The 17956-nt window shown below is 43.6% G+C and overlaps 2 protein-coding genes across 4 annotated transcripts; one reads left to right on the forward strand and one right to left on the reverse strand.

The window, feature by feature from the left end:
• Window positions 1–869: 869 nt before the first annotated feature.
• On the forward strand, window positions 870–3884 carry LOC124653378 (sugar transport protein 14-like). Of its 3 annotated transcripts, XR_006987883.1 has the most exons (3): window positions 870–1041; window positions 2098–3622; window positions 3662–3884. XR_006987883.1 is itself a non-coding variant. In XM_047192443.1 (2 exons), exons 1-2 carry the CDS (start codon window positions 900–902, stop codon window positions 3552–3554), a joined length of 1599 nt encoding a protein of 532 aa, XP_047048399.1. In that variant the 5' UTR covers window positions 870–899; the 3' UTR covers window positions 3555–3884. The 3 variants fall into 3 exon arrangements, 2 of the variants coding, with proteins under 2 accessions (XP_047048399.1, XP_047048400.1); XM_047192443.1 differs by having other exon boundaries at window positions 2098–3884; XM_047192444.1 differs by lacking the exon at window positions 870–1041 and adding an exon at window positions 1878–2009 and having other exon boundaries at window positions 2098–3884.
• A 1058-nt stretch (window positions 3885–4942) lies between these two features.
• Window positions 4943–10644, reverse strand: LOC124652071 (NEDD8-conjugating enzyme Ubc12-like). Its single transcript, XM_047191089.1, has 6 exons — window positions 10461–10644; window positions 8713–8825; window positions 6718–6826; window positions 5771–5849; window positions 5590–5706; window positions 4943–5384 (listed from the first exon to the last, which is right to left on the reverse strand). Exons 2-6 carry the CDS (start codon window positions 8819–8821, stop codon window positions 5247–5249), a joined length of 552 nt encoding a protein of 183 aa, XP_047047045.1. The 5' UTR covers window positions 8822–8825; window positions 10461–10644; the 3' UTR covers window positions 4943–5246.
• Window positions 10645–17956: the final 7312 nt, after the last annotated feature.

The raw sequence follows: 17956 nt of genomic DNA on the forward strand, positions 1-17956 counted from the left end.
CAACAAGCTCTACGACGACAAGCTTTGACCGGCTTGAGTAATGGAGAAACAAGAAGACGGCGCGTCTTCGGCTCTATCCGAAAATATGGTTGCAACTTTTATTACTTTTGGATCAGTTTGTACCGAATGGTTGATGATTATTGATAGATTAGCGAATTTTTCACTAAAAAAAACAATGAGTGACTCTGACACATCATAGCCCCGCATGTGTCCACATCCTTTGACGCTTCAAGTATGGGAAACATATTTAACTTCCACGCTGAAATCCTGAACCAAATAGATATCCTACTCATCGTTTGACTGACTCGCTGTCAGCGTCGTCACCGGCCGATCGGATAAGCTGACCGTTTACACTTACACTCCAGTGCCGCAGACATTATCTGGAGGGTGGTAATCAAGCCGGGACGCCTAACTAACCGCGCATAATCCCGCGGGTCGCAGCACACGACCCGGCCGCCCATCCGCAAATCCTCCATAAAAACCCCCCGCCACCCAACTCCCGCCAGCCTCACTCTCTCCCTACGCCATTCTTCTCTGTTCCATTCATCTGTCTTCCCCCTCAACCAGAGCGACCAAGACGCGCTTCTTGTTCTTGAGCGGCACAAAGACAGCGCTCGCTCCTTGTTTAATCGCCCACCGCTGGCTCCGGATTTGAATACTCGCTGCCGCCACCACAACACGAGAGGTATCTTTCTTCTTGAACAATTTCTCTCTCTCTGTCTCCGCCCCCACTTTATTTGGCAGTTTCTTTGACTGCCGTGTGTTGACTCCTGCACTCTCTTTCTTTCTCTCTCCCTTGAAGAGTGCCGTGTAAGGAGGGAGGCAGGTGAGGTTCCTGGTTTCCTTCTTTGAGGGAGATCGGCAGGGAAGAGACAGCAGGAGAAGGAAGAGATTGAGAGATGGCCGGTGGATTCGCCGGCGGCGACGCCGGCGCCGGGAGGGCGGCGCAGTACGAGGGCAGGATCACCAGCTACTTCGTCCTCGCCTGCATCGTCGGCTCCTTCGGTGGATCCCTCTTCGGATACGACCTCGGGGTCTCAAGTGAGCACACTCAACTCCCCATTCTTCTCCTTCACCTTCATGTTCGTCCTGTTATTTCCTCTGTTCGAGCGACACCTTTCGCGTCAACAAATTTATCTGGCCTGATCTAAGATAGTTGTGTTTCCGTTGTCAGATTTTGTTCTCTGCACTCTGAACATGATTTTACTAGTATGAATTATCTCTAAGATTCAGGAACAAAATTTGGTCCATGCATGCTTGTGGATATAAGAGTTAATCCCATGGATTTTCTAAACTATTTTTAGAGAAAATAATTACACAATTTGCAAACCAGTAGCAATATCCTATTATGTGTATTCTCGTCAAAGCTACTGTTGAAGGTCTCAATCAATGGTTAATGATTTCCTATAAAAGGAACGCATTGTCTACTCCAAAGGAGCAAAGCAAAACCATAATGCTCATTATGCTGTCTCCATCCTACTACTCCTTTGCCGACCTCAATAAATCTGTTTTCGGAAGCAAATAATTTCGCATCTTTGTTTTTTTTAGAGGATTCTCATGTTTGCTTCGCTGTCTTGGGGGTCTAGAAATTAGTTGCACTATCACTCTAGTGTCCGCTCAATTTCAGAACAGGTATTATACTGATGTGTACAGGACGCGCTTTCAGCCAAAATTGTCATGTAAATTTGCAGTAAACCAAGCCAGGATGGAAAAGAAAGTCCGATATGTGGTTTATATTTTTCTCATAAGAGGACAATGTAACAAGTCAAACTCGATGGCGATAGGGATATTAAAACTTCCTGGCTCTGAACCAGTCAATTAACCTGCCACTAACTAGCAGACAGTTAGATCACTCAAAACTACAGTACTACTATTAGAATTTAACACTCGCACTAACCTTTTAATTTATCAAAATAATGTTTCATACTTGCAACAATTAAACTCTTGCAATCTCTGGAACCTTGTGGAATCATCATACAGAATTACGTACAGATGATGAAAACACAATGGTCTGATTGTTTTCTTTCACTCAAGTGAATTATCCAACTGTTGATCAGACACATTTCGTTGCTGATGGCGATGATCCATTCGATGCAGGTGGCGTGACATCCATGGACGACTTCCTGATCAAGTTCTTCCCGGACGTGTACAACCGGAAGCACGCGCACCTGCACGAGACGGACTACTGCAAGTACGACAACCAGGTGCTGACGCTCTTCACGTCGTCGCTCTACTTCGCCGGCCTGGTCTCCACCTTCGGCGCCTCCTTCGTGACCAAGCGGCACGGCCGGCGGGCCAGCATCATGGTGGGCGCCGTCAGCTTCTTCCTGGGCGGCGCCATGAACGCGGCCGCCATGAACATTGCCATGCTCATCGTCGGCCGCGTCCTCCTCGGCGCCGGCATCGGGTTCGGCAACCAGGCCGTGCCGCTGTACCTGTCGGAGATCGCGCCCTACAAGATCCGCGGCGCCGTGAACCAGCTCTTCCAGCTGACCACCTGCCTCGGCATCCTGGTGGCCGACGTGGTCAACTACTTCACCGACCGGATTCACCCGTGGGGGTGGCGCCTCTCGCTGGGCCTGGCCATGGTGCCCGCCACGGCCATCTTCGTGGGCGCGATCTTCCTGCCCGAGACGCCCAACAGCCTCGTGGAGCGCGGGCAGCTCGACGAGGCGCGCCGCGTGCTGGAGAAGGTGCGTGGCACGCACAAGGTGGACGCCGAGTTCGAGGACCTCAAGGAGGCGAGCGAGGCGGCGCGGGCCGTGCGCGGCACGTTCCGGAACCTGCTGGCGGTGCGGAACCGGCCGCAGCTCATCATCGGCGCGCTGGGCATCCCGGCGTTCCAGCAGCTGTCGGGCATGAACTCCATCCTCTTCTACTCGCCGGTCATCTTCCAGAGCCTGGGCTTCGGGTCCTCGGCGTCGCTCTACTCGTCCATCATCACGGGGTCCATGCTGGTCGTGGGCGCGCTGATCTCCATGGTGGTGGTGGACCGGTTCGGGCGTCGGTTCTTGTTCATCGAGGCCGGGATCCAGATGATCCTGTCCATGGTGGTGGTGGCGACGATCCTGGCGCTCAAGTTCGGGCACGGGGAGGAGCTGTCCAAGGGCGTGGGCACGGTGCTGGTGGTGGCCATCTGCATGTTCGTGGTGGCGTACGGCTGGTCGTGGGGGCCGCTGGGGTGGCTGGTGCCCAGCGAGCTCTTCCCGCTGGAGATGCGGTCGGCGGGGCAGAGCGTGGTGGTGTGCGTCAACCTCTTCTGGACGGCCGCCGTGGCGCAGTGCTTCCTGGCGGCCATGTGCCACCTCCGGTGGGGGGTCTTCGTCCTCTTCGCGTCGCTCATCGTCGTCATGTCCATCTTCATCATCCTCCTCCTGCCGGAGACCAAGCAGGTGCCCATCGAGGAGATATGGCTGCTCTTCGACAAGCACTGGTACTGGAAGCGGATAGTCACCAAGGACCCCAAGTACCAGGGGCACCACCAGAGGCAGGAAATGGCAGCCGCCGCCGCCGGTGCTGTCAAGCCCGTCGTCTCGTCGGAATCAGAAGCTTGATTCGACTTCATCACTCAAGTTTTAATAAGATATTATTAGTGGATGCATGGGTCTTGTCTGATCATGTCCTTGTGGTACGGGGGAGAACTTAATTTCTACGACGAGTACTTGCAATGGCAGGAAGGAAGTGTTGGGGTGATTAGTGTTGCTAGCTACTTGTGTGACTTGGTGTTCTTGCGAGTTTAATTAGGATTTGTTGGATCAATCCATCAGAAGGTGTAATTGGTAGCATAGATCATTGAGTCTTTGATGCAGAAGCATATGCAAGTTTGTGTGTGATAGTATGTGGACTGCTGTTAATCTGTTATGATGCACGCCTGCATTGCTGTTGTGCATGATCTCTTTTGTCTAGATGCTTGTACACAGATATATGAAAATTTAGAAAACTCTATGTCATCTATTCTAGGATAAAGAAGATATTATAGGTTATCTGAATTCTCAGCACCAATTATAAATTTATCAAACTATGCATTTGCAGTCAATGCTGGCGCCATAATCTTGGACGCTCATGCTCTGACCATTTCCAAGTCAAAACGAACGCACGCATGCACACTCTTCAGTCAGTGCTTCTTATCTGTCGGGGCGCACGTCTCGCTCGCCGATCCACAATCCCCGCCGGAAGCGTCAACCTCGTGATGAAGCTGACGGCTACGTGCAGACTTTCTCTACTATCTGTCGCCCTCAGTCCTGATTTTTCAAATGTACATTCAACTGAAGAAGATGCTGGGAGTGACAGCGAGAGTTGTAGTTAGCGATTAATACAAGATTTAGTCTGTCTATGTTTACTTAAATTTGCATCAAGTCGTCAACCAATATATTAGCCTGGCTTCGGCTTGTCGTTGAGCTACTTATCCTACTCTAATCTTCTAATGTAGAGGATCTTTGATTAGTCTATCCGCAGCCATCGAAAGTAGACCTTCTGGGTTAGCCATGATCAAGTAATTTGTAAGGGCTACTTGTCTGTCCTACTCCATTGGACTTCTCACTGCTTGTCGTGATAAAAGTTCCAACGAAAAACACCCAGTGTGTGCCAGGTCGTTTGTGCACAGGCTGGAAGCGTAAGATATTTCTCATGAAACAGGCATGAAGACTTCCGTGCCTTCAGTGACTTGCTTCACAATTTAGACCTGAATAAGAATTCGTACATTAGACTGAAGAACCAGGAGCATTGGCATGCTTTAACATGAATAATTAAGCGATGGAATGGATAACATCCTTTAACAGCTTGCGCAAGAAATTTGCCTATCGTTTTCACTACCGCAATCTCTCAAGCAGGGACTGAACCACTTCAGATTTCACAACCAGACAGTGCACACGTTTCATGTTTTGCCAACAACTGGCCTATCGTTTCACGATTTTTTTTTCCGGAGTTTTAGCTGACAGAAAAACAAATACAAGAATTGCATGACGGCAGCAAAAGATAACATTTTATCAAGATAATTCAGACGGTTGCTGCTTTTTGGAACATCAGCTGACTTTTCAGCTCAATAAGGGCCAGTTTTCGCTGCTTAGTTACCATGTTTTGCTTCAACTTTTACATGACTCCAGTACATCCACCAAACAAGCACAATAAGAGTCACATCTCACACAAATGTGATACATTTCCTGGGTAATGCCACATGGTTCAGATTGTGCAAGGGCATTCAGGGGTAGGTGGGCACAAGCAGGAATCAGAGCACCACTTAGCAAGCATTACTTGCACCTTGGGAAATGGGTGTTATCAACATAACCTCCTGACATGGCCATTTGAACATTTCTCTGGAACTTTGTTGGGTTGTCTCGGAGGACAGCCGCAGCTTCATGGTTCAAAGGATCCTCATCATTAGGTTGCTGCAGACAAGATAAGGAAGATGGTTAGAGACCAAGTACAAGAGAAGAAGAAAATGTACAGTCAAAAAAGAAGAAGAAAATGCAACTGCGAATTCTACTCTCTGGCAGTTAGCTTTACATGACAAAAAAGAATGCAGACAGTTGTACCAATACACATTTAAGATGGAAAATCAGCTGGTGCACAGTTAATCATTATGGTACTTACTGAGAAAAGAAGGTTTAAACCATATATTATGGTGTTGATATTCAAGACAGGCTTCCAGTCTTCACGCAGAATGTTCAGGCAGACATTTCCTTCTAGGTCAATGTTAGGATGATAAACCTGAAAGTTACTACATTAGCCATAGTCAACACACAATGATTGGAAGGTGCAAAAGCTGTTTTACCTTAGTCTTGCACTTGACCTTCGGAGCTTCATGAGGGTAGGAAGCAGATACATGGAAGGTGAAAGTAAATGCCCCACCTCTAAGAAAGAAGATATACTATAAATATTAGAATATATAATCAAATGAAGCTAAAGGGACAGACTGGAACAACAGTAGGGCAGTCTGCACAGCTAAAGGGACAGACTGGAACAAAGACTTCGGAGATAAAGTCTTCCGCTGCTCATACTTGACGAAGATCATAACGACTATTCTTACATGAAGAAGTAGTAGAATATAAAGATAGCAACTGCTTTAAAGGACATAACAGAACATATCAACTAAGCAAAGGAATTTTCCGTCAAAAAAAACTAAGCAAATTAATGATCTAACCTGGAAACTAATTATCCTAATATCCAAACTGTCATATGATATGATTTGAGGCTTTTGCGGCTCGGTTGGGGCTCGGTGTACACAAGACACATATCTACATTGAAAATATAGGTAATTCATTTCACATCCTCATACCTACATTCTACAGTTCTACATATTAAGTAAAGGTCTCCAGACTCCACAAATGCGTTGTTAATTATTAAGGTGGCTAAATTCCAAACAAAGAAAAATCCCTCCATTAAGAAAATCGAATTAGTAGTGCTCCTCATATTCAAGTACTACTACAGAATAATCCACATACATGCTGTGTCCAGAAATGTTTGCATGAGTGTGGTGTAACTACAAAATAAAAACAAAATTAACTTCTCCTAATCCATCTGTACACATCAACAAAGATTTCCTTCATGTACACTGTACACCAAAATGCAGGATGGCAAATATTTGACAGCCATCTTAATGCCCATATCCTTCCATCTATGCGGCAACTTAAAGATCAAATGGTACAGAACCAAAATTACTCTGGCATGACTAAAAGTTGATAAGAAAAGTAGACTTAGAAGCATCTATAAGATACTTACAAATAGTATCCTTCATCAGGTCGTAGAGTAGCTTCAAAGTTCATGAGATCATCCTTTCCATTTGGGAAGGAGATTTTTGTTGTCTTTGGAAGGTTAAGCTCAGCAATATCTAAAATTTGAAAATTGTCAAAAAGATCCATCCTTTAAAACTATATCCAAATAGGAACAAGATAATCACTACGTGCATAAATTAGGAAGACATGAATAAACAGGTACTCCCTCCGTTCTGTAATTCTTGTCGCATATTTGGATGAATCTATACATCCAAATATGCGACAAGAATTACGGAACGGCGGGAGTAGATGTTAATATTTCGGAAGACATTTAGATTAAGTGATTGACACAACAGGTTTGAACAATAGAAGAATCTAACACTTCAATATTTAGTATGGCAGGATTTCCAATGTGAATCCAGGTAGTGGATCATAATTCAAGAATATTTCTCATGTCAAACTTGAAGTTGAAAAATAAATTCGGGTTTAACCCTGGATATCAGATATCTGAGCCTAATTTACTATATAAAATAGAGAAATCGACGTAGTTCTCGTGGCAAAAGTAGGGTACCAGCATTCCTGGTGGCAATTAAACAATGATAGGTCTCATCCACAGCAGCATTAATGGCTGTATCCAATGTGCAAAATCCAAAATAGGGGATAGGTGGGCCACTATTATCATTCAGCATACTACCCCACACTAAGTATACTGCTCCACTCAAGCCGGCACAATTTCTCTTCTCATACCTATTTCCCAGTGCCACCACCCACCTGTACCCTAGCACCCGCAACTCCCACCTGTCGCCACCTCATCCTCTCCTCAGAAACCTCTCATGCCCCACCCTACGCCCTGCTCCTGCTCCACCCCATCCTCAAGCTGTTCTAAGCAGCATCGAGATGAGGCTGACTTACCCATCATAACCAACCAAGTGACAAAGTTCCGAAGACAATATGGTGATCCAGATTGACACACAATAAGCCCGAATGCATGTTTGACTGTTTGCCCATGACCACTGGGTCACTTTCTATCCTTCCAGGTTAGGTGAGGGGCCTTGGCAACCCTCCTCCAGGCCAGGATAGCTAGGTGAGACCTCTGTGTTGACTGAACGACAATGTGGCCACCATTTCCATTGCAAAAGTCAAAGAAAACAACAATCTGGTATAAGGATTTCTTGGTTTGTCACACATGAACCATGGCCCGTGCAAAAAAATAGGCCATAACCAGTACAAGCTCAGTAGTAAATCCTATAGTTGTAGAGCAAGATACATTACATATAATTTCATCCAAAATAGACCCCTATTTAGTCTTTTGCACAAGTCAATTAGTAAATTACGTATGTATAATTTCATCCAAAATAGATGTGACATAGCAGTTAACTGACCTACTAGGAAGCAATAGTTCATTTTCAAATATGAAACAACAAACAAACAAGAATTACCTACTTACAGAGAGATGTGATCATTGTTTCAAAAAGATTTCGGCTTAGCACTGATCATCCACACTATATAAAGTGTATACTGTATAGCATGTCTCGTGGCTACGGTTTAGCATTGTGATGGATTATATTAATCTCATCTGGTTGACCCTTGAGGCATTGACTATGGTTGCGTAAAGAGATTTTACCTTATTACCAAAGACCAATCAATAAACATTGTATAGCATCTCTTATGGCTCGGTTTAGCATTGCAATGAATTATGATAATCTCGTTTGTTTGACCCTTAACTACTTGTCTCAATCTTAACAGTTACAAGTTGCAAACTAGCTTATTATTGTTGTCCAGAACATACGAAAAGAAAAACTCTGAGAGGAAACCCCATTGAATAACAGGAATTGTTTAAAATTAATCTGATTTATCAAACAGAACAATATACTTTACACTGCCGCTTTAAAAATAAGCACAAAGACCCCAAACCAAACATACATCAAGTGCCAATGTTAGAAAGGGAGACACCAATTGGCTGAAAGTAACATTAAATCAAATCACTTCTGGTAAAGCAAACCTTTATGGAGACGTAATTCCCCTGGACTTTGCTTCTTAACAGGAGGACCCCCATTTGAGTTTGCTGCCTCTTCCTTCCTCTGTCCCTTGATCTTAAAAAGGTTTATCATCTTTCTGTGGAACATGAGGGAACAAGATAAGAATGATGAACTAAAGAGAGCAGGTTTTTCATAAGAATAAAATTGATGAACTAAAGAGGGAACGAGGTAAAGAATAACGAACTAAAGAGGGAACAATGTAGAATGATGAACTAACAGAACAGGATTTTTGTAAAATAGAAATGACAAAATAAGAAACATATCAATGAAACTTGAGAATGGTTCTAGATGCAAACAGGTAGAAACATTGCAGCAGAAACCAACAAAACCAGTTTGTTCAGTTATCCTTAATTACTCCTTTCATCGATAGTTTTGCCAACCTATTCAACCCCTAATGCATCAACACATCCATCAAGTTACCAGTATGATAAAATAGTTATCCAATATATATTACTGTGCGAATTGGACTACAGCATGACTGTGACTCCTGCTTCCATGAGTCGGTACATGGGTCATCGCTGATTCCACATGGCAATAGCCAGACTATTGAGGTTTAGGGTACAAGTAGTAAATCCCCAGACACAAAAATATTGCTCTCTATATCTCTAATACATTTCTCCCATTTTAATGTTTACATGAAGTAATTTGTATGAAAGACTGTATGAAACAAGTTGGCGTGTCCGCCATAATGCTAAACTAATAACTCCAGAACGGACGGTGCTACACGAAAGAGTTGGTAATTTAGGCATAAAAATAACATAACAGTAAATCAAGCCTCATGGGCGCGGCTCCTCTACAGTTGTAGTATTATTGTACCCGTACAGTAGTTAATGAAATCTGTCGTTATCCAACGTGGCTCCTTGTATCCCTCCGTGCACACCTAATTGAAAACAAACGTGGCGCCAAATTTGTATCTGCTCACTGCAGGACTTGAAGGGGCAGCACTCGCAACGGTATTGTTGCTTGCATGACTTGCAAGGCAGCCGCCGGCAGCAGCCGTCGACGAGGCCGATGTCCCCGGGCAGCCTGGTACTGCTCATGCTGGACTTGTAGAGAAATACAAGCGCATAATAGCAGATTAAAGCGAGCAACCAACTTATACCTAGAGATTATATATGTAAACACAGGGAATCTGTTTCCAATTAGGTGTTCCTGAACTAGTGTACAGGCACAGTAATAGCAGAGCTGCAGATGAGACCGCTGGCGCCCCTCATGCAAGTAGTATGTTCAGAGGGCCGTCAATCTGTCATGATTAACCCCACGAGAGAACAGAAGAAGCTAAGACCTGACTCCCATCATCATTACAAAATCTACCAACCGACCGACTTTGCGATGATTTACCACACCATCGTCGTCTATTCCTAAGACCAATAACGCCGGCAGCCACATCACCACCTGGCTAGCAAAGACGTATAACCAACGGCCACAAAACTTCTACACGGGGCGGATCCGCGGATGCAGCAGCTCCTACCCTGCGAGTTGAGCTGAGCTCGATCTAGAAGAAAGAGGAATAACCTAATCGCGCCACGGACGAATCAACGGTACCACGCAGCAACGAGCAGAGGAATCCGCGGAAAATAAAGTGGATGGGGGCGAGATCGAGACTCCCTCCGATTCGACCAATCGCTCGCGGAGAAGATCGAAACGAAACGAAACGAAACGAACCGAGCAGCAGCAACGCAAGCAAGCTAGGGCTTCCTTCCTTCCTTACCAGCAGCGGAAATCGGCTCCGGCTCCGGACGGATCTCCGGCCCAGTCGGGCGAGGAGGAGGCCTTGGGTAGGGGTGGGGGGAGAGCCGGCTGCCGGCGAGATGGCGGAGGCGCCGGGACTCTCCCAGCCGGATTTGGGAGGGACGGGGAGTGGAGGAGGCAGGAGAGAAGGAAGAGGGGGAGACCCGTGCTGGTGGCCTTTATGTGGGGGTGAATATATTCCGATACGAATACGAACTCGTCAGCGTGAATACTCCGTCGTCCGCTTTATCACGCGAATATTGTTTGGATGTGAACGCGCGTCCAATTTCATAATGAATATGAATTTGACCCGACTTTTTTTCTAGTAACCTAGAGCATCTCCACCTGCGCGCCCTCGCTAGGGTAAAAATGGGCTCGCACCAGCGCGCTCCAAACGGCGCCGGCCAATTTTCGAGCCCAAAAGAATCGCCGACAACCCCGTGCTGGCTCCTTGCCAAGGGAGCGAATCGCGCGCGCCGGTGCCTCGCGAGGCTGAAAATTGTTTGGATGTGAACGCGCGTCGAATTTCATAATCAATACAGTATGAATTTGACCCGACTTTTTTTTAGTAACTTATACGCCCCGTACAACTATATAAGGTAGTACTCCCTCGATTTTGTTTTGAGCATATGCACAAATCATATAGGGCGTGTTTGGTTGCACCACTGGTGCAGCGAGATGAACGCCCCCTGCGCGTTGCGAACGGGTCGTCGGCCACTTGGCCCATCGTTTGTTAGCATGTGCTAAACCAACCCGAACAGAGTTGCAAATTGTTTGGATGCATGTACACAGCGTTCCTTCTCTTTTCAGCCAGAGCATATGTGTTTGGTTGCCATTTTGGGCACTCTGACAACAGCTTCTCCTCACCGGACTGAGATCCAGTGCCTTGCTTAAGACAAGGCACGGATGAACAGTATCATGCCTTGACCCCCTTTTTTTGCCACTGGATTGAGAATCAATGGCTAGATGACCGCACACAGTGCATAAGCTACAGTACTATCTACAGTGCGCTTGCTACAGGACATCTGCTACAGTATTGTGCACAGTGCACGCGCTACAGTGTGTTGCTGCAGGGCTCAGATCTTGTTCGTCCATTTTCGATCTAACGTCCAGGAGAGCAAGGCATGGTACTGTTTATCCGTGCCTTGTCTTAAGCAAGGCACCGGATCTCAGTCCCTCCTCACCACATTCAAATATGGTGATTTTACCACCATACAACGTCACACAAACAGCTCAAATACGATCATAATCACAGCAAACACTTATAAACAACAAACAGAGTACTTCACATGTCATAATCTAGCGTCAGAGTGGTAAGACGCTTGCCTAAACCTGGGGGCAGACTCCTCAGGTCCAAAAGAAGTGTTAAAACGTCTCCTAGAGGCCAGCACAACAGTGAGATATGCACAAAAGTAGTGTTTATTAGACTCCTAGAGGCCAGCATAAGTAACAGGATCAGACTTAAACATAGGCAGCGATGGAGCAGCAGCACCTTAATAGCGAGGATCAGCAAAAGGGCCCTTGCGGTGCCTCTTGCAGCCGAAGACGCTGGAGAAGGACGTCTCCTTCCTTAAGACGGCGACCTTGAAGCCGTCGTCGTCAGAGGTGAAGACGAGCGTGTGATGCGTGCAGTCGACACGTCCGTTGGGAACCCCAAGATGAAGGTGTGATGCGTACAGTAGCAAGTTTTCCCTCAGAAAGAAACCAAGGTTTATCGAACCAGTAGGAGCCAACAAGCACGTTGAAGGTTGATGGTGGCGGAGTGTAGTGCGGCGCAACACCAGGGATTCCGGCGCCAACGTGGAACCTGCACAACACAATCACGAGAACTTTGCCCCAACGTAACGGTGAGGTTGTCAATCTCACCGGCTTCTTTGTAAATAAAGGATTAAACGTATTGTGTGAAAGATGATGATTATTTGCGAAGAACGAGTAAAGAACAATTGCGGTAGATTGTATTTCGGATGTAAAGAATAGGACCGGGGTCCACAGTTCACTAGTGGTGTCTCTCCCATAAGATAGCAGATGTTGGGTGAACAAATTACAGTTGGGCAATCGACAAATAAAGAAGGCATAACAATGCACATACATATATCATGATGAGTACTATGAGATTTAATCAGGGTATTACGACAAAGTACACAGACCGCTATCCAGCATGCATCTATGCCTAAAAAGTCCACCTTCAGGTTATCATCCGAACCCCTTCCAATATTATGTTGTAAATAACAGACAATTGCATTAAGTATGGTGCGTAATGTAATCAACACAAATATCCTTAGACAAAGCATCGATGTTTTATCCCTAGTGGCAACAGCACATCCACAACCTTAGAACTTTCTCATCACTGTCCCAGATTTAATGGAGGCATGAACCCACTATCGAGCATAAATACCCCCTCTTGGAGTCACAAGTATCAACTTGGTCGAGCCTCTACTAGCAACGGAGAGCATGCAAGAACATAAATAACATATATGATAGATTGATAATCAACTTGACATAGTATTCAATATTCATCGGATCCCAACAAACACAACATGAAGGATTACAAATAGATGATCTTGATCATGATAGGCAGCTCACAAGATCTAACATGATAGCACAATGAGGAGAAGACAACCATCTAGCTATCGCTATGGACCCATAGTCCAGGGTGGACTACTCACACATCGATCCGGAGGCGATCATGGCGATGAAGAGACCTCCGGGAGATGATTCCCCTCTCCGGCAGGGTGCCGGAGGCGATCTCCTGAATCCCCGAGATGGGATTGGCGGCGGCGGCGTCTCTGGAAGGTTTTCCGTATCGTGGCTCTCGGTACTGGGGGTTTCGCGACGAAGGCTTTAAGTAGGCGGAAGGGCAGGTCAAGGGGCGTCACGGGGGGCCACACAACAGGGCCGCGCGGCCAGGGCCTGGGCCGCACCACCCTGGTGTGTCGCCACCTCGTGGCCCCACTTCGTTTCCTCTCCGGTCTTCTGGAAGCTTCATGCAAAAATAGGACCCTGGGCGTTGATTTCGTCCAATTCCGAGAATATTTCCTTACTAGGATTTCTGAAACCAAAAACAGCAGAAAACGACAGAACTGGCTCTTCGGCATCTCGTCAATAGGTTAGTGCCGGAAAATGCATAATAATGACATATCATGTGTATAAAACATGTGAGTATCATCATAAAAGTAGCATGGAACATAAGAAATTATAGATACGTTTGAGACGTATCAAGCATCCCCAAGCTTAGTTCCTACTCGCCCTCGATTAGGTAAACGATAACAAAGATAATTTCTAAAGTGACATGCTATCATAATCTTGATCATACTATTGTAAAGCATATGAGATGAATGCAGCGATTCGAAGCAATTATGAAGATAATGAGTAAACAAATGAATCATATAGCAAAGATTTTTCATGAATAATACTTTCAAGACAAGCATCAATAAGACTTGCATAAGAGTTACTCATAAAGCAATAAATTCAAAGTAAAGGCATTGAAGCAACACAAAGGATGATTAAGTTGCAGCGGTTGCTTTCAACTTCAACATGTATATCTCATGGATAATTGTCAACACAAAGTAATATAACAAGTGCAATAAGTAAACATGTAAGAATCAATGCACACAGTTGACACAAGTGTTTGCTTCTGGGATAGAAAGAATATGCAAACTGACTCAATAATAAAGTAGAAGATAGGCCCTTCGCAGAGGGAAGCATTGATTACTATATTTGTGCTAGAGCTTTTCATTTTGAAAACAAGAAACAATTTTGTCAACGATAGTAATAAAGCATATGTGTTATGTATAAGACATCCTATAAGTTGCAAGCCTCATGCATAGTATACTAATAGTGCTCGCACCTTGTCCTAATTAGCTTGGATTAACACGGATTATCATTGCATAGCATATGTTTCAACCAAGTGTCACAAAGGGGTACCTCTATGCCGCTTTGTACAAAGGTCTAAGGAGAAAGCTCGCATTGGATTTCTCGCTTTTGATTATTCTCAACTTAGACATCCATACCGGGACAACATAGACAACGAGATAATGGACTCCTCTTTAATGCATAAGCATTCAACAACGATTAATATTCTCATAAGAGATTGAGGATTGATTGTCCAAGCTGAAACTTCCACCATGAATCATGGCTTTAGTTAGCGGCCCAATGTTCTTCTCTAACGAGTATGCATACTCAAACCATATGATCATGAAAATCTCCCTTACTTCGGACAAGACGAACATGCATAGCAACACACATGATATTCAACAAAGGTAAAAGTTGATGGCGTCCCCGTAAACATGGTTACCGCTCAACAAGCAACTTATTAAGAAATAAGACACATAAGTACATATTCTTCACCACAATAGTTTTTAAGGCTATTTTTCCCATGAGCTATATATTGCAAAGACAGAGAATAGAATTTTAAAGGTAGCACTCAAGTAATTTACTTTGGAATGGCGGAGAAATACCATGTGGTAGGTAGGTATGATGGACACAAATGGCATGGTTATTGGCTCAAGGATTTGGATGCACGAGAAGAATTCCTCTCAATACAAGGCTAGGCTAGCAAGGTTGTTTGAAGCAAACTCAAGTATAAAAGGTGCAGCAAAGCTCACATATGAACATATTGTAACTATTATAAGACTTTACATTGTCTCCTTGTTGTTCAAACACCTCAACCGAGAAAATATCTAGACTCTAGAGATCAATCATGCAAACCAAATTTTAACAAGCTCTATGTAGTTATTCATTAATGAGTACAAGGTACATGATGCAAGAGCTTAAACATGATCTATATGAGCACAACAATTGCCAAGTATAAAATTATTCAAGACATTATACCATTTACCACATGCGGCATTTTCCGTTTCCAACCATATAACAATGAATGAAATAGTCCAACTTTCGCAATGAACATTAAAGATGAAGCTAAGAACATATTTGTTCATACGAAACAGCGGAGCGTGTCTCTCTCCCAAACAAAGAATGCTAGGATCCGATTTTATTCAAACAAAAACAAAAACAAAAACAAACAGACGCTCCAAGTAAAGCACATAAGATGTGACGGAATAAAAATATAGTTTCACTAGAGGAACTCGATAAGTTGTCGATGAAGAAGGGATGCCTTGGGCATCCCCAAGCTTAGACGCTTGAGTCTTCTTAAAATATGCGAGGATGAACCACGGGGGAATCCCCAAGCTTTGACTTTTCACTCTTCTTGATCATATTGTATCATCCTCCTCTCTTGACCCTTGAAAACTTCCTCCACACCAAACTCGAAACAAACTCAATAGAGGGTCAGTGCATAATTCATATATTCAGAGGTGACATAATCATTCTTAACACTTCTGGATATTGCACAAAGCTACTGAAAGTTAATGGAACAAAGAAATCCATCAAACATAGCAAAACAGGCAATGCGAAATAAAAGGCATAATCTGTCCAAACAGAACAGTTCGTAAAGACGAATTTTAAAGTGGCACCAGACTTGCTCAGATGAAAATGCCCACATTGAATGAAAGTTGCGGACATATCTGAGAATCACGCACGTAAATTGGCAGAGTTTTTTGAATTTTCTACAGGGACTACTGCTCAAATTCGTAACAGCAAGAAATCTGTTCCTGCACAGCAATCCAAATCTAGTATTGACTTTACTATCAAAGACTTTACTTGGCACAACAATGCAATAAAATAAAGATAAGGAGAGGTTGCTACAGTAGTAACAACTTCCAAGACTCAAATATAAAATAAAGTGCGAAGTAAAATAATGGGTTGTCTCCCATAAGCGCTTTCTTTAACGCCTTTCAGCTAGGCGCGAGAAAGTGTGTATCAAGTAACATCAAGAGACGAAGCATCAACATCATAATTTGTTCTAATAATAGAATCATAAGGTAACTTCATTCTCTTTCTAGGGAAGTGTTCCATACCTTTCTTGAGAGGAAATTGATATTTAATATTACCTTCCTTCATATCAATGGTAGCACCAACAGTTCGAAGAAAAGGTCTTCCCAATATAATGGGACAAGATGCATTGCATTCAATATCCAAAACAACAAAATCAACGGGGACAAGGTTATTGTTATCCATAATACGAACATTATCAATCCTCCCCAAAGGTTTCTTTATAGCATTATCAGCAAGATTAACATCCAGATAACAATTTTTCAATGGTGCAAGTCAAGCATATCATAAATTTTCTTAGGCATAACAGAAATACTTGCACCAAGATCACATAAAGCATTAAAATCAAAATCATTGACCCTCATCTTAATGATGGGCTCCCAACCATCTTCTAACTTCCTAGGAATAGAAGTTTCAAGTTTTAGTTTCTCTTCTCTAGCTTTTATGAGAGCATTTGTAATATGTTTTGTAAAGGCCAAATTTATAGCACTAGCATTGGGACTTTTAGCAAGCTTTTGTAAGAACTTTATAACTTCAGAGATGTGACAATCATCAAAGTCTAAACCATTATGATCTACAACAATGGAATCATTGTCCCCAATATTTTGAAAAATTTCAGCAGTTTTATCGGTTTAGTGAGTTTTAGCAGTTTCAGGCAATTTTGCACGCTTTGCACTAGGAGTAGTAACATTGCCAACACCAATTATTTTACCATTGATAGTTGGAGGTGTAGAAACATGTGAATCATTAACATTACTAGTGGTGGTAATAGTCCAAACTTTAGCTACATTATTCTCTTTAGCTAGTTTTTCATTTTCTTCTCTTTCCCACCTAGCATGCAATTCGGCCATCAATCTAATATTCTCATTAATTCGAATTTGGATGGCATTTGCTTGTAGTAACAATCTTATTATCAATATCCTTATTAGGCATAACTTTCAATTTTAAAAGATCAACATCGGAGGCAAGTCTATCAACCTTAGAAGCAAGAATATCAATTTTATCGAGCTTTTCCTCAACAGATTTGTTAAAAGCAGTTTGTGTACTAATAAATTCTTTAAGCATGGCTTCAAGACCAGGGGGTACACTCCTATTATTGTTGTAAGAATTCCCATAAGAGTTACCATAACTATTACCATTAGCAGCAGGATATGGCCTATAGTTGTTACTAGAATTATTCCTATAAGCATTGTTGTTGAAATTATTGTTTTTAATGAAATTCACATCAGCATGTTCTTCTTGGGCAACCAATGAAGCTAAAGGAACATTATTAGGATCAACATTAGATCTACCATTCACAAGCATAGACATAATAGCATCAATCTTATCACTCAAGGAGGAGGTTTCTTCAAAAGAATTTACCTTCTTACCTTGTGGAGCTCTTTCCGTGTGCCATTCAGAGTAATTTATCATCATATCATCAAGAAGCTTTGTTGCTGCCCCCAAAGTAATGGACATAAAGGTACCTCCAGCAGCTGAATCCAATAGGTTCCGCGAAGAAAAATTCAATCCTGCATAAAAGATTTGGATGATCATCCAAGTAGTCAGTCCATGGGTTGGGCAATTCTTACCAAAGATTTCATTCTC

The sequence above is a fragment of the Lolium rigidum genome, chromosome 5, assembly GCF_022539505.1.
Source record: "Lolium rigidum isolate FL_2022 chromosome 5, APGP_CSIRO_Lrig_0.1, whole genome shotgun sequence".
Lineage (NCBI taxonomy): Eukaryota > Viridiplantae > Streptophyta > Magnoliopsida > Poales > Poaceae > Lolium > Lolium rigidum.